Here is a 16,851-nt window from a genome sequence, read left to right as displayed (position 1 = left end):
TCCATAGGGGAAAAAGAAGTCTTCTGGGACTGGCAATAGTGACACAGATGGCTGGGGGTGGGGTGGGGCATGTGCCCTTACATGGTGAAGGTACCAGGGGTACCAGGAGAAGGGTTGAGAATTAACCAAGACCAATATTATTTGGAAATTTCATAATGAGACTTAATATTGTGTGTGTATACACACACACACACACACACACACACACACACCACACACACACACACATATACACTATTTTTGTTCTTCAAGACAGGGTTTCTCTGTGTAGGCTGTTCTGGAGCTCGCTCTGTAGACCAGGCAGGCCTCGAACTCAAGAGGTCTTCCTGTTCATGCATGTGCTGAGATTAAAGGCAGAATTATATATGTCTATTTGAAAAGCGTAATCCCAAAGCAGTTTTAAATGTTAGCAGTAAAAGTAAGAGACTCTCTACATTACGGCAATATCACTTTTGTGGCTAGCTATTTTAATTTAATACATTTGAATTGTGTTACTCCTGGAGGGAAATTACAAAAGAGAGGAGCTAGAGAGACAAAGAGAGAGAGAGAAAAAAATTAGATTGGATTGTCGAGAAACAGTAGGACGACCCTGGAGGGAAAGCCGAGCTCAGAGTCAGTTGGCGCCCGCCCTCCTGCTTTTCCTCCAGCCGCGGTTTCCGCTCCCTTTCGCGCTCTGGACTCCCAGGCAGCCCCGCCCCATCGTAGCTCGGCTGCGATTGGCTCCTTTGAACGTCTACGGGGAACCTGATTGGTGGATCCCAGGCGCTTTATCGCGGTGAGTTTGAAACTGCTGGCACTCGGCCTCTGAGCTCCGGGAGTCGCTGCGTCCGCGCAGTCCGGAACTGCGGTGTGGCCGCCGCGGGAACGAGAGAGGTAGGGCGTGCGTGAGGCGGGCCGGGTGCGGGCAGGGCCTGCGGGGCCTCCACGTGAGCCCGGAGGTCCCCGTGTGGACGGGGCACGGCATCCATGTGAGCCCAGGGCCCCCTTGGGGACGGGTAGGGCCTCCACGTGAGGACGGGTAGGGCCTCCGCTGAGCCCGGGGGTCCCCTGTGGATGGACGTGTAGGGTCTCCCATGAGCCCGGGGTCCTCCCTGTGGAGGGGCAGCGCCTCGCATCAGCCTTGGGGGTCCCCTGTGGAAGAGCAGGGCTTCCCCTGAGCCCGGGGTCCCCGCGGATGTGCAAAGGCCTCAGGCGAGCCCCGCGTCCCTGCAGAGCCGCAGGGCCTCCCTGGAGCCCCGGGGGTGGGCGGGGTGCCAAGCCGCGTCCCAGCCCCTGTTGGCCGCCGGTGCAGACAGAGCTAGGCTGCACCACGTCAGCTGCCCTCCGAGGCCCTCTGTGGGTTCCGCGGGAGAGACCGCTCCGTGGTCGTTTAAAAAGCATTGCTATCAAGGTCCAGAGCCAAGAAAGCACCTAGGATCGTTCTTTATAGTTTTAGTTGTCTCTGCTGGTAGACAGGCACAGACGGTACCCAGGCTAAGAACTGCTGAGACGTAGAAGCACCGATGCTTTAACATCCGTCGTCTTAATAAAAATAAGGGGACCACTGAAGGTTCTGGGGTGCACATCACCATCCCCCACAACTTGGAGGTCTGGTCTAGAGAGGTGCACTGGGGCAGCTGATAGCACCAGCCCCTGGAGACTGGAAAGTGTGGGAAGGAAGTGAGCCAGCTCTGAAGACGCGTTAACTCTTAGCTGTATGTACAAAGGGGGCTGAAAAGTTTTCGTGTACTATAGTTATACGTAGGCACATTGAAGAAAAAGGATTTTTTAAAAAAAATGTCCATTGTAATTTGATTAAAAATACGCATCGCTGAGATTTTTTTGAGCCACTGACTCCTTTGTGTAGTCGTGAGAGCTGGGATTCCGGGCTGTGCTACCACACTCCACGGGGTTCATTTTACTTTGGAAAGGAATCCATGAGGAACAGAACTCACAAAATGTCAGCTGTTCGGTGATCTTCGTAAAGATCTGTGGCAAAGGGCTTTCATGGCAAAGGTGCTTAGCTTTTTTTTCACCATTTTTTGAGGCAAGAATTTGTTTTTTCTCTTTTGTTGGTGACACTTTGCAAGTGTGATTAAAATTTTGCTCAAATACACTGCCTTGGGATTATTGCTGTGATGAAACACTGGCCAAAGCATTTTGGGGAGGAAAGACTTTTACCTTCCACATCACACAGTTCATCATCACAGGAAGTCAGGAAAGGAATTCAAACAGGTCAGGAACCTAGAGGCAGGGCCTGATGTGTAGAGACCATGGAAGAATGCTGCTGACTAGCTTTTTTTTTTTTTTCCTCTTAAGGTTTGCTCAGCCTGCCTTTTTACAGAACCCAGGACCATGGGATACCAGGGATGGTACCACCCACAATGATCTGGTCCCTTCCAGTCAAGACTAAGAAAATGCTCTACAGGCTAGCCTGCAGCCCCCATCTTGGGGAAGCATTTCCTTAATTGAGGTCCCCTCCTCTCAGATTACTTTAGCTGGTGTCACATTGACATAAAATGAGCCAGTACATTTCCCTTTGAGTGTCTCGAGTGGGGTTGTCCGTGGCTGCTTTTTAAAGGCATTCAATTCACTTGAGTGGCTAAACATTCCTGCTGCTCAAGGAAACTGGATGCTTGTAGTATAAACAAATACTTTTATAATAAACAAATGCTGTTTCTAGTGGCTGTACTTTAGTGGTGTTGCAGTAAACTGGGCCAGAGGGTGGCCTTGAACCTGCTCTTCCGCTTGGGCTTTCCTTGTGCTAGGATTACGTCATGCATGACATCCTTCTCATAGATTCCTATGATTTTCAGAAAATTAAAACGGTACAAATTTAGTACAGTTAGCAGTGTGTCTTGACATAGTTGGGTAGAATTAGCGTGTATTGGTGTTAAAGTCACAATTCTGGTTTTTTTTTTTTTTTTTTTTTTAAACTTACAGTCCTAGGAATCAAACCCAAGGCCTTATGCGGTTTTTTTTTTAAATTTTGAGACATAGTATCACTAAGTTGTTTAGCTAGCCTTGAATTTTTAATCCTTCTGTATCAGCCGCCTCAGTAGCTGGGATGACAGGCCTTTCTCACCAGGCGTGCTTGGTTTGTGGAATGTGAAGAGGCCAAATACCATGCTGTATAGCATATGCAAATGCAATCATGTCTTGGGAGCTGAGAAGGCTCAGAGCTACTGCAAGAGTAGCTACACCCTGGCAATATGTTTTGATATAATGACATATTTGTGGGCTCTGCAGAAGGCACTGTGGAAGCCAATTTGTATGTGATGTCTTAATGATGAATTAGTAATGTGTAAATCACACCAGTGTTGCCCCTTATTTTAGGGTCCATCATAACCTGTTGAGGAACTATGGAAGACTACATCAAAATAGAGAAAATTGGAGAAGGTGAGTGGTTTTAGTATAAAGTTTTTGAAAATAATTCATCAGTGCTCCTGTGTAACACAAAATCATTAAGTGTGGTCATTGATGTATTTGTACTTATGTGCATTAGTGCGCTGTTACAGTTGGTGTTAGTGGTTACCTTAACAGATTCTGGAATCACTCTTGAGCACTCCTGTAGGGGATTATCTCAACTGTATTGAATGGGCAGGGTCTTCCCATTGTGGGCCCCACACCCGGCCTGAGATCCTGGGACTGTAAATGGAGAGAGGGAGCCAAGCCACAGTAAACCTTACTCAGCTGCCTTGTGTTCCTGCTCCTGCTGGACTGTGACCCAGATTCTGAGTCCAAACAAACCCTTCCTTAGGTTGCTTTTGTCTGGGTGTTTATCACAGCCACAGCAAGACATAGTTTACTTATAACCTAAAACATTCTCGTTCAAGAGAATTTAAATTATTCTGAATCCTTGAGACCATAGGGCCTCACACACTAGACCACTGAGCTGGTCTCACTTCTGGATGCCTGTGTTTCGGAAACACTACTGATAGCTTGTATGTGTGTCTCGGGGAGTAGAATTATGCTAATTTCACAATACATTTTTAGTCTTAATTCTAAATATTAGACTAAGTTTTATGTAAACTGGGTGCAGTAATTGACAAACTGAGTTGAATGATTTTTCTGTGTGGTTACCATGGGCAAGAATGACTTAAACTTTGTGGCTTTCATGTGTTGTTCAGTTCCTTTCTGTAGTATTTTGAACAATGCTTAGGCCCATCTAGCATAAATTAGGAATGAAAATAACCCTTTCCTATTTCTTTTTTTTTCTCTTCCTGCAACAGAATTTCCATATTTCTACTTAGGAGTTGAGACATCATTAGCTCTCCAGGAGCAAACGGTGGAACTTGTTTCTCTGTGGGTTCTGTTGAGGACCATTTTAATTTCATCTCTGTTCAGAGACCCCACTTACACAGGGTATTAAGACCAAGGCAGAGAATTTAGTAAGCCAGGTAGTGTTCCGATGGGAGTCTGGGGTTTTCTGTCTTAATGTGACCATCATCTCCACAACTGTCTGGTTACATGGTAACCACCCCCCTCACCGTCCTCATCTGCTGCCACCTACCTCTCCAGTTGGATTCTTTGATCCCCTCAGATAGAGCTTTCTAAAGCCATCCCATGCTGGCTTCACTTTTCAACTTGTTCTAATTCAGTGGTTCTCAACTCAGCCTTCCTAATGCTTGCGACCCTGTAATACAGTTAGTTCCTCCTGTCTGGTGACTGCCACTCCTCCCGGCATAAAGTTGTTTTCGTGGCTACTTCATAACTGTCATTTTGCTACTGTTATGAGTTATGTGAATATCTGTTTCCAGTAGTCGTAGGTGACCCCTGTGTAAGGGGCTGCAGCCCCCATGTTGAGTACCCAGGCTCTAGTAGAAGGGGTTTGATCGTTTCCTTTGCATCCGCCCAGTGTTCTTTTTAGTTGTCCCAGGTTTAAGCTCCACAAAGGCTGAGGACCCCGGCATCTCACTGCTCAGGTACTGGAGCACCTTCACCTGCTTTCTTTCCTGAACTCTTCTCCGACCTAGAGGCTTGTCTGCTCCATCGTGTCTGGCTGTCTTGCGTTCTGTGTAGGCCGTGCTGAAAAACTGACTTGTTGAACTAATTGGGAAACTAGGCGATCTTGTCCACATAGAAGTTTCTTGTGCTAATACCAGCTACCTGGTCAAGCCTGTGGATAGATAGAAGATCTGTCTTCACCACGTTAGTGTTTTCTTACTTAGTCACCTGCGTATTGTTGGCCACCATGCCCAGCCAGACAGTCTTCAGCTCACATAGCCGTCTACACTGGTTGGTGGAGGCTTCCTTGGCATTTTGTAAGCACTTCAGAAACATTTGTGAGGATTCGTGGCTTTCACCACTCAGTGCTGTTGGGTCTTTACCCCCGGGATAGCTGAGATCTTAGGCTTGCTTTTACTGTATGATCCTTTTAAAAATGAAGTGTATATGGTTGTCTGGGTGTGGGTTTGTACAGGTATGTAGAATCCACGGAGGCCAGGTGTTGTTTACTATGGAAATGGAGTTACAGGTGGTTGTGAATTATCTCATGTAGGTACTGGTCCTCTGAAAGGGCAGTGTGAATTTTCACCCTGAGACATCTCTCCAGCCTTGTTTGATACCCCTTCCCCAATTAATTAATGATTTAAAATACTTGTGAATCTAAAACATGTTTATTTCATGACTCGCCTTCAGTGATTAACAAGTGAAGTGGCTTAGCCCTTTGTTTAGTCGTGTTGCAGACATTAGTTGAGAAGAGCCAGGTCAACACATTTCTGTGTTGTCTAAGAATCAGTGTTTACTGAGTGTTGGCTCTAATCATGACTTAGTTCTGCACACGATTCAAGGAATGAAGTAGTGCGCTGGGAAGAAACAGAAAATGCTATAGGAATTCAGAATTAATCATTTTTTATTGGATTGTGGTTAACCTTGCTAATTGAGACTGCCCAGACATTAATTGCTGATGGCTTAGCTGCTGTGTGCTTCCTACAAGTCGGATATCCACCCTTAAGGAACATGTGAGTGCGTAGATTTCCTAGGCTTTGCAGACAGAATATAGTCAGTTCTTTTTATCTGGAATATTTTGGTTATTGAAAGTCACCTAGCATTTGGTCAAAATGGGATTTTATTGGAAATAATATTAAAATGACTGAATTGTTAGGAAAACTGACTGTCCTGGAATTTAAAATGCTGGAATAGATATTATGTGAGTGTCCTCTTGCTGCTGAGCAAATGGCTTAGTATTCTAAGCACTAGATCTCATTACAGGTGGTTGTAAACCATCATGTGGCTGCTGGGAATTGAACTCAGGACCTCTGGAAGAACAGTCAGTGCTCTTAACCTCTGAGCCATCTTTCCGGGGCAGATTCTTAGAACCAATAAAAGCTGTGGCTTAGACATTTGGAAGAAACTGCTCTAGTCCAGGTGATAGGATTGCAGACATGCACACCATGCTGGACCTTTGTCTCTTGAGCCAGGTCTCACTAAGTTGTCCAGGCCTTAGCCTTTCAAGTAGCTATGGTTGCAGCTGTGTGTCACCAGGGGAAGTCATACTGATGCCATGAAAAGCTGTTCGACAAAGTTGAATGTATATACCCAGGGAGTTTAGTACCTCTTCAACTGGACCCCAAGTTTAGAAGGCACCTGTAATATCTGGAGAAGTACATACAGCATAGGTGTGAGCCGGGTAATTAGTCCATCTTGCTGTGCTCGCCACACCCCACTGTCTTTTCCTACTGTCATTGCTGTTGATGTGACACTCAGAGTAGTGTTTTCAACATTCCCAACTGGAGGGAGGCTTCCTCCTGTAGCAGTAGCAGTTACATTGGTCTTAACATGTCTCTGCTTCTGCTGGATGAGGAGTGTTGACTACATTTTGTGTAAAAGTATCATGGAAAGCATAAATCATTACAGTTTTCTGAAAGTGTCGCAGTGCCTCCTCTTGGTACTATCTTCTGAGCTTCAGTTTACGCAGTGTTTTAATTGCATGCAGGATATTTGACAGGTGAATTTCAACTTGTAGGACATCTACTTCATGTGCTGGCTCATGAAGGAAACTTAACTGGGGAGCCTTGGGTGACCCCAGAATTTTATTCCTAAACTATGTGTATGGTAGGTTTCTTTCTGGAAATAGTGCAAGTTCTAAGTTCATGTGAGATGACCTCCTGTCTGGTCACACACACAACAGGCATATCTATCATGTGACACCCTAAGGGTTCACTTAAAAATCTCTTTGCTTCATTTCAGGTACTTATGGCGTGGTGTATAAGGGTAGACACAGGACTACTGGCCAGATAGTGGCCATGAAGAAGATCAGACTGGAAAGCGAGGAAGAAGGAGTGCCTAGCACTGCGATTCGGGAAATTTCTCTGTTAAAAGAACTTCGCCATCCAAATATCGTCAGGTGTGCTATGTCTGAACTGAAACAATTCTCGTTCTACTTCAGATCAGCTTTAACGTGGGAAGTTTTACATCTGCTTAGTTTCTGGGTGGAGCTGGATAGAGTCCTGTTTATTTTTGTTGATTGTGGTACTAGGAGGAGATAGAAGAGAGCAGCCCGTTCAAAGAATTCCAGACACGGTGCTGAGAATTAGTGTTGGCTGGAGGGGCAGGCATGGTGGCTGCTCCGTGAGGAGCTTCGTCAGCTCCTATTTGGAGCCCAGCTCTCTCCACAGGCCCTTTACACAAGTAGCTAGGCCAGAGGGGGAGGGCATGTTTTCTGTTTTTATTGACTCATTTGGGCTGGGTCTTTGAGGAAGTGGTCTAGTGGTTCATTAGAATTTCTAGTGGTACTAGGTACTGAACCCAGGGCTTTGGGCATGCTAAGAAAGTGCTCTGCCACTGAGCTATATCCAGGCTGTCTTAGTTTTGGGGTTTTGAACGTTTGAGACAGGATTTTACTCTGGCTCACCCAGCCTGTCCTCTAGCAGCCTCCCTCAGGTGCTGGGACTATGGGCTTTTAAACCACCACACCCAGCCTCCAGCCCTCTTTAAATTTATTTTGAGACAGGGTCTCACAAAATTACCCAGGTTGGTCTTGTACTCACTCTGTAGCCTGGGCAGTCTTTGAATTTAGAGATCCTCTGCCTTAACATCCTAGCTTCTGCCTCTGTTAGTTGGGTTGATTCTTGGCTTGGGTTCTAACTTGTGCTGGGCCTGGGAATAGGGAACAGCTGTTAAAGTTAGGTTCAACTATAATGTCCATAGTTAATTTATCTCAATGAAAGACGAGCTGAGGGACAAAGACAGGCTGTAGAGGAAGTCATAAATTACTGTCCTGAAATGCCTTCCTCAAGTCTTCAGTGAGAAGGTAGTTTATGAGAAGCTCCTGATAATCGTGAAGCTCTCAGAAGCAGTTGTACTTGGCGAAAGCGCGAGAGCAGAGGTATTTGCTGGACTTTCATGCACAGCTTTTCTGCTCAGTCTTCAGGATGTGCTCATGCAGGACTCCAGGTTGTATCTCATTTTTGAATTCCTGTCCATGGATCTCAAGAAGTACTTGGATTCTATCCCTCCTGGTCAGTTCATGGATTCGTCTCTTGTTAAGGTAAGGATTTGTATACTTTTTTGGTGCTTATGTACTCTGAGTGTAGGGCTTACCCTTGTGTTTTGTGGGTGAATGTTGGAAAACCTGTAAGAGAATAAAAGTAGAGAGGATTTTATTTTCTTTCCACACAGATCATCTTTTGCTCACCTTATTACCGGACAGTTCTAGAAGTGAAAAGTGGTGTCCGAGGACATAAGCGCCACACTATATTACATTATATTATATTGTATTACATTGCTGGAGACAGAATATGCTATGGCTGATGCTCAGTGGTCTTATTCTGTGAAGAATATGTTTTGGTTAATGTAAACATTGTATTTCAGTTAAATTATAAATGTATGTATCATATCATTCTTTGTGGTGCTGGGTATTGAACCCAGGGCATTGTGCATAACTAGGCAAGCATTTTTCTCAGCAGATATATGTAGATAGATTTTAAATGTCTAAGGTAAAGGTTTGTTAACCTTAAACCAGCTTTATTTTTATACTGAGCTACCATCTATGCCTTGGAGACATTGTCATGTTTACTTTGTATGTATATAAAGAATGGGGCTGGGCAGTGGTGGCGCACGCCTTTCATCCCAGGACTCAGGAGGCAGAGGCAGGCAGATCTCTGATTTTGAGGCCAGCCTGGGCTACCAAGTGAGTTCCAGGAAAAAGGCGCAAAGCTACACAGAGAAACCCTGTCTCGAAAACCCCTCCCCCCAAAAAAAGAAGAATGGGATCATTTCTGTATATGTATTGCACACACATTAGTTGGCCTTTTTATTTCTGTTTCATGAATGGTTTAATAACAATTATTAAACCATTTCCATTTTTTCCCATTTCCATTACTTCCTAATTTAGTGATTGCTATTCTTGTAAACCATGCTGCAGTGATTTTCTTTATGTGTGGTAGGGGCTGCCCTTGAATTCCCATCTTCCAGCCTCTGTTTCCCAAGAGTGGGGATTATAGGCTTGTGCCACTGAGTCCACCTCTTTATGTCATTGTTTATTTAAGATCTTGGCAGATAGGAACATATGACCTCTAAAAATCAGTTGTTATTTTATTATATCATTACCCAAATTTGATTGTATGTATCTTTTAAATAGTCTCAGTAGTTTATGTAAAGGGGCTTATTATAGTTATTTTATTTGATATTTAACATGATTTATGCATAGCCTATTCATACTCACTGATCTTTCTATATTTTATTGTTCAATGATTTCAAAGGTCTTTTTAGTAACACAATGATAATTCCTTCCTTTGCTTTTTTTCCCACTTTAATTTGTTAATGTTGCCCACCATTGCCAATGTTTTATATTATGTATGTCTTAGAGTTACTACTGCTGTGATGAAACACCACGACCAAAGCAACTTGGGGAGGAAAGGGTTTATTTCACTGACATTTCCATGTAATAGTCCATCACTGAAGGAAGACAGGGCAGGAACCTGGAGGCAGGAGCTGATGCAGAGGCCATAGAGGAGTGCTGTTTACTGGCTTATTCCTCATGGCCTGGTCAGTCTGCTTTCTTTTTTAAATTTTTTTTTAAAAATTTTAAACCATACTCTTTTCTTTTTTAAAAATGTATTTATTTATTAAGATTTTTTTTCATTTTACATACCAACCCCAGTTCCCCCTCCTCTTCTCCTGCCTCCTCACCTCGCTCCCACTCTACCCCCATCCACTCCTCAGAGTGGGTAAGGCCTCCCATGGTAGTCAACAAAGTCTGGCATACCAAGTTGAAGGAGAGCCTAGCCCCTCCCCATTGTATCAAGGCTGAGCAAGGTATCCCACCACAGGGAATGGGCTCCAAAAACCTGGGATAAGTTCTAGCCCTGCTGCCAGGGACCCCACAAACAGATCAAGCCACACAACTGTCGCCTATATTCAGTGGGCCTAGTTTGGTCCCATGCAAATTCCTGAGCTGTCAGTCCAGAGTCAGTGAGCTCCAACAAGTATGGGTCAGCTGTCTCCGTGGGTTTCCCCATCATGATCTTGACTTCGATGACTACTACTACTACTACTACTACTACTACTACTACTACTACTGCTACTACTACTACTTCTTCTTCTTCTTCTCCTCCTCCTCCTCCTCCTCCTCCTCCTTTTTTGAATGCCGAATGCCGTTTATTGAAGGAGGGAGGAGGTCTTAAATACAGGCTTATAGCACAGTGGGAGAACCCCGGAGGGCAGAAGTTCGCTTCTGATGTCAGCCTGCTTTCTTATAGAACCAAGGACCATATATGTTAGCTCAGGCATGGCATTACCCACAATGGTCTGGGCTCCATCAATCACCTAATCAGGAAAATGTCTTACAGGCTTGCCTACAGCCTGATCTTATGGAGGGGTTTTCTCAGTTAAAGCTCCCTCTTCTCAGTGACTAGCTTGTGTTAAGTTGACAGAAAACTACCCAGCCACATATTCTTCATGGCTTTTGTACTTTGTTTTAATTTTATGTCTTATTGAAGACAATATATTAGATCACATGTATTAGAATAATGTCAATATCCCCCCCCCCCCCCTTTATTTTGTTTTGTAGCACAAAGATTCATTTTGTTTTCAGGACTAGATTGTAAGGCTTTGGGGGCATCTCAGTGGAGAAATGCTTATGTTGTAAGCATGAGGACTTGGGTTCTGGTTCCCAGCATCCATACGAGTCAGGTGTGGCAGTGTGTACATCTATAAAGGGCAGAGGAGAAGGGGGTGTGTCCCAGGGATGTACTGACCAGCCAGTTTGGCCAGAATATCGAACTTCAGTTTAGTGAGAGATGCTACCTCAAAAACTAAGGTGGAAGTAATAGCAGAAAACAGACTTCCACTTCTGCCTGCTACCTGCATGACTGTATGCATACGCAAACACACTCGAGTGTTCACACGCACATGAGAGTTTTATCTGTTTTATATATTTTCCCATTTCAAACTTTAAGTCAGTCAGCTGTCTCTAAAGAGGAAATGCATATGTAAAGTGAGAGACATGAGAAAGAGCATCTGTATTCCAGAAAGGAGCACTTGATATGAGTGTGTTGAGGAAACTTCTTCATAGGAAGCTAACTTGTGATAGGGTTCAAAAGTTTAAATGCTCATGTGGGTCTAGATAACATCCTTCCATGTACATACACTGTATGTCCAGGTTTCCTGTCCACGAGTTTATGGTAGTGCAAAGGTACCTGAAATGTCTTTTCATAGTTAAATTATTTCTCTGTGTCATAATTTCTTCAGAAACTGATCATTTCAGAGTCCTGTGGCATGATTAAATTTCTGACTTTTTTCTTCCTTTCTAGAGTTACCTATACCAAATCCTCCAGGGGATTGTGTTTTGTCACTCCCGAAGAGTTCTTCACAGAGACTTGAAACCTCAGAATCTATTGATCGATGACAAAGGAACAATCAAACTGGCTGATTTTGGCCTTGCCAGAGCTTTTGGGATACCGATTAGAGTGTACACACACGAGGTAAGCCGGGTTGCTGCCAACAAAGAACTGCTCAGTTGAAAAAAGTTTCTGCTCTGGTAGTATCAATCAGTTTATTCTTCTTGCCTCTGAAGTCGCTCGAGTATATGTGAAATATAGATATTTTCACACTGAAACTTTAGGCATGTTTTGTCAGGAGAGATTCCTGAAGAGGCCTCACAGAAGGAAGGGGTTTACTGTATGTAGCTTTTGGAGTTCTTATTTGTTTATATCGGTCTTTCCCAGAGCTGTGGTTCCTCCTGATTGTACCCTGCTTATTAAAAGGCAGGTTTTGCTGTCTGAGGCATCTATTCTGATACATTTAGGAGCCAGTAGCTATAGTTGAGAGAGGGGAAGTGCAAGGGATTGAGCCCCAGTCCTGCATGTTAGTCAAGTGCTTCTTCACTGAGCTGTACCATGGCCCTGTCATCAAGCTTTGTCAGTGTTCTCTTGATGGTTGGCATTTCATTTGATTGGTTGGTTGATTTTCCTTCACAGTGGGCTTGAACCTAGGGCGTCACACATACCAGGCAAGTGTTCTACCCGTGAACTGTGTTCTTACCTGTTACTTTGAGGAAGAGTCTCGCTAGGCTTCCCTGGCCGGCCTTGAAGTCACTGGACCAGATAGGCTTTGGACTTGAGAATCCTCCCCTCCCGGGAGCTGGGATTGTAGGTAGTCTGCATCACTAGACTGGGTTCCTTGGGTGTTTCTGAAAGGGCAGTGACTTGTATAGTGCAAGAACTTGTAGTACATAGTGTCAGATGACCAGACCCTTGTCCCTTTCCGGCCTTGTTTCTTTTGGTTTTTGAGACAGGGTCTCCTGGAGTCCTAGCTGGCCTCAAATTCTTTGGGTGATGGTGATGACTACCTCTGCCTCTTGGGTATTGAGATCATCATGAATAGGCACTCCTGTGCCTGGTGAATGCCGTGCTGGGGCTCAGATCCTTACATGCTACTTGATAGGCAAGCTCCGCTGAGCTGCCTGCTCTCTCAGCCTGTCTTCTTTCTTCCTTTTCGTTTTTCACACTTCGATGAATTTTCTTTCTTAGGCTGGAGCTGCTGTTGATCTCATTAGCGTTGTTCTTCCAGGTCATAGAGTCACTAGATGTGTGTGTGTGTATGTGTGTGTGTGTGTGTGTGTGTGTGTGTGTGTGTGTGTGTGTATGTATGTGTATTTTTGTTTTCTTTTCGACACAGGGTTTCTTCTCTGTAGCTTTGGAGGCTGTCCAGTGCTGGGATTACAGGCGTGGGGCACCACCGCCTGGCTAGAGTCACTATATTGATGAATATACTACTATGGTTAATTAGTTCTGAGTCACTAATCAATTTTTTTCTTTGCTCATATTTCTAACGCATGTTAATTTTAGCTTGCTATGTTAACATGTAAACAAAACCTGAATTGTGTACAGTGCCATTCGTAAACCATCTATTATTTATTTAGTGTTTTTTCTGCTTTCAGGTTTTTTGGAACATATCAAGCTGTAACTATTTTCTGTTGTTTGTTTTCGAGATGATAGGGTCTCACTATGTCGCTCTGGCAAGCCTGAAACTCACTTTGTAGACCAGGCTGACCTGGCACTCACAGATCTGCCTGCTTCTGCCGCCTGAGTGCTGAAGTGCTGGGATCACAGGTAGATGCCACTAAGCCCAGCCTGGCTGTAGCTACTTTGATCCTTCTACTTTACTGATTTGAAAAGCAAGGAGTTTATGGTTTTTACCCACTAATGAGCAGAACTCAGAAATAAACCAGTTAGCTTCAGCTAAGTATTTTGTATATAGCTAATTGACTTACACTCATGGTGAGGCCTGCACAGCTTTCTAAAAGACAACGCAGTGAAGCAGCTGTAGAAGGAATGTTGACTCTGTGTTCTCCATCTTGTACCAGGTAGTGACGCTGTGGTACCGATCTCCAGAAGTGTTGCTGGGATCAGCCCGTTACTCCACCCCTGTTGATATCTGGAGTATAGGCACCATATTTGCAGAACTGGCCACTAAGAAGCCGCTTTTCCATGGTGATTCAGAGATTGACCAGCTTTTCAGGATTTTCAGGTAATTGCATTTTATGCCTGAGCTGCTAAAAGCTTGTGAGATTAAATCATAAAGGCACCGAGCATGTGACAGCATTTTGTTTTTCTTTCAGAGCTCTGGGCACTCCTAACAACGAAGTGTGGCCAGAAGTAGAGTCTCTGCAGGACTACAAGAACACGTTTCCCAAGTGGAAGCCAGGGAGCCTTGCCTCGCACGTCAAGAACCTGGATGAAAACGGCCTGGATTTGCTCTCGGTAAGCTGGCTGTGCTTTATGGTTTGAGCAGAGTGCTCTTGGGTGTTCATAGCGACACAGGAGGTGACGCAAGCAGGAAGAGAGTCCTGGACTTAGGTGCCTGTGGTGGCAGCTGCCTTTGAGATGTGTAGTGCTAGTGGTCTTGAGTAACCTTCAGGGTTAGACTGTCTCCTTTGTTTCTCACTCTGGTAGACTGCAGTGGGTACGCTGTAGCAGAGGCCAGATCTCCCACACTTTGAGTTGAGAGTACGCTGTTGAATTGTAATGATTCCTTCCTGGTTGTTCTGTGTGTTTATCATGCTGTACTTTATTGACGACTGCTTGATACTTTCAGATATTCAGGCTTTTTACAGTTTTACAAGAAACTCCGTTTCTTGGGTCTGGCCTAGTTTTCTCTTAGAAAGGCTTGGAATTTTGATTTTTCTTCAGTTACATTACTGCACCCAGTTAGCAGTTATTTTCTTTACAAAAATGTTGTAAAGCACAAACTTGTTAAAGGCCTGCTTTAGGAAATTTGTTGTAGGTAGAGTGGTGTTTAAATTCTAATTTCCAGAAGGCCTCAAATACGTGTTTTAGTTGGTCTTTTAGCTCCGTCACAATCTATAGATTGTGCCACCAAATGGAGCTCAGACTGTCCAGACTCCACAGCCGTCACACTCTGCATGTTGGTGTTGTTGGTTAACTTAGAACCATTGCCATATCCTGGGCCCAGCCTGCTGGTCACATCTAAAGGGACCAGCTCTCGTTTGTTGTTTTCTGCTGCTGGTGGGTCATGGATGGAGGTAGGTTTCCATGAGGGTTAGCCATGGATTCTACTGGTCTCTATCTACCCTTAGCTCTCCAGTCTTTGAACATAAAGAATTCCACTTCACTTAACAAAAGTCAATCTTAACACCAGTTTCCTTAGTTGAGTGACACCCTGGACTAGCTGATTCTTGCTGTGGCCCTGTCTCCTGCTGAAGTGCATTGTCCTCTGCGCTCTCTCAGAAGACTGCCATGCTACACTCAGCAATGTCTGTATCCTTAGCAGGCCCTGGAGAAGCAAATTTTTCCACAGTTGGAAATCACTGTGGATTATTGATTAGGCTTGGCTTCAGATTTCAGTTTATTTTTCCACGTTGACAGATTTGGACAAGTTTCTTAATGTCCTTGAGAGACTTGGTGTCTTAATCTGGAGAGTGCAGCATATCTCTCCCTTGTGCTGTGAGGATTAACTGACATGTCCTTGAAGCCTTCATACAATCCTGAATGAGTGCCTGAGTTTAGATGGTAACTAGTTAGCCGAAGTATCTGTAGGGCCTGAGGGTGGAGCCTGGCCAGTATTATGCCCAGCATGCATGAAGCCTTGGGTTTACGGTCTCTAATACCATCCAAACCTGGTTTGGTGGCACCTGGCTATAATCCCAGCCTTTGGGAGGTAGAGGCAGGGGGATTAGGAGTTTCAAGGTCATCTTCCACTGCATTGTAATTCAAGGCCCTGTTGGTTGCCATGGGGTGGGCTTTTAGTCTGTTATTGATTTAGTTTTCTTAGAAGATAATATGTATGGACAAATTTAAGACCAAATACTTTTTTTGGAGTATATAAATTGGTTCACTGTAAATAATCCATCTAGTATAGCTGTGTTTATAAAAACATATTGTGGGTTTTTTCCTTTGTTGGCCTGGACAAGTATTATAGATAATCTGTAAATTCATGTTTTGGTTTTAAAGCTGTCTGAGTGCTTATCTTATCTAACAAAGCTCTGTGAGTTGAGCACCTTGGAGGGTGAATAGAGGGCAGGCTTGGTAGTGAGCTGCTGAAGCTAAGTTCTCCCAAGCAGGCACTCACTGAAATTATGAATGGGCTCACTGTTGGAAGAAGCTCGGCTTGTGGGATTTTCTAAGTTTGTTTCTTCTTTTTCTCTCCAGAAAATGCTAGTCTACGATCCTGCCAAACGAATCTCTGGCAAAATGGCCCTGAAGCACCCGTACTTTGATGACTTGGACAATCAGATTAAGAAGATGTAGCCTGCTGTGGCCTGTACTGTCAGCTCTCTTCCTTCCTGTCTTGTACATTTCCCTTCTGTTTCTCTGTAAACCGTCACCTGGACTTTCCTCAGTTCATACATATAACTTAATTAACATGTAAATAGTATTCCATATGAATTTAAATATAATAATTCTGTACATGTGTACATCTCCCTGTGGCTGTTTGTTACTGTAACAAAAGTAGAAGTGTTGCTGCAGGGAGCTGGGAGACCTGAATCATTCCGGACTCAGAGCTGTCCCTGCCGCTGGGACCGTGCGGTCTGAAAGAGCTGAGTTCAGCTTTCAGGTGCTTTGAAACGCCTTCATCCTCGGGGTATTTAAGTTTGCCTGTCAGTGTCTTGCCGTGAGAAAACTCTACAGTCTGCCTCTGGAGAGACTTTCTCTGCTTGTGTTTAAGTGTGGATGAGAGAGCCCAAGACCTGAGATCTGTAGGGCTTTCAGGAACCAGCAGGTAAGTGCACCAGAGTGGGCCGAGGTTTACGGCTAGACCAAGGGCTGTCCAGAGCGGAAGGGCACTGTTGGGAAATTGTTTGTGAGAGCTGCCTGTCCAGTTGGGCTCCTGTGCCGCGATCAGAGGAAGGTTAGAGTTTTGTGGTTGCCTTGGCTTCCAAGCCTAACTTGAAAACTGCTTAAACTA

General features: G+C 44.5%; 1 protein-coding gene across 1 annotated transcript; it reads left to right on the top strand.

Annotated features, from left to right (window-relative positions):
* Positions 1-645: 645 nt before the first annotated feature.
* On the top strand, positions 646-16,293 carry Cdk1 (cyclin dependent kinase 1). Its single transcript, XM_036168281.1, has 8 exons — positions 646-775; positions 3,316-3,378; positions 7,171-7,327; positions 8,347-8,470; positions 11,736-11,906; positions 13,790-13,953; positions 14,045-14,186; positions 16,095-16,293. The coding sequence occupies exons 2-8, from the start codon at positions 3,342-3,344 to the stop codon at positions 16,191-16,193; spliced, it is 894 nt and encodes a 297-aa protein (XP_036024174.1). The 5' UTR covers positions 646-775; positions 3,316-3,341; the 3' UTR covers positions 16,194-16,293.
* The last annotated feature ends 558 nt before the right edge of the window (positions 16,294-16,851 follow it).

Source organism: Onychomys torridus, chromosome 18, assembly GCF_903995425.1.
Source record: "Onychomys torridus chromosome 18, mOncTor1.1, whole genome shotgun sequence".
Classification (NCBI taxonomy): Eukaryota; Metazoa; Chordata; class Mammalia; order Rodentia; family Cricetidae; genus Onychomys; species Onychomys torridus.
Note: the sequence above shows the minus strand (reverse complement) of the source record. Positions and strands in the feature narration are given on the sequence as shown.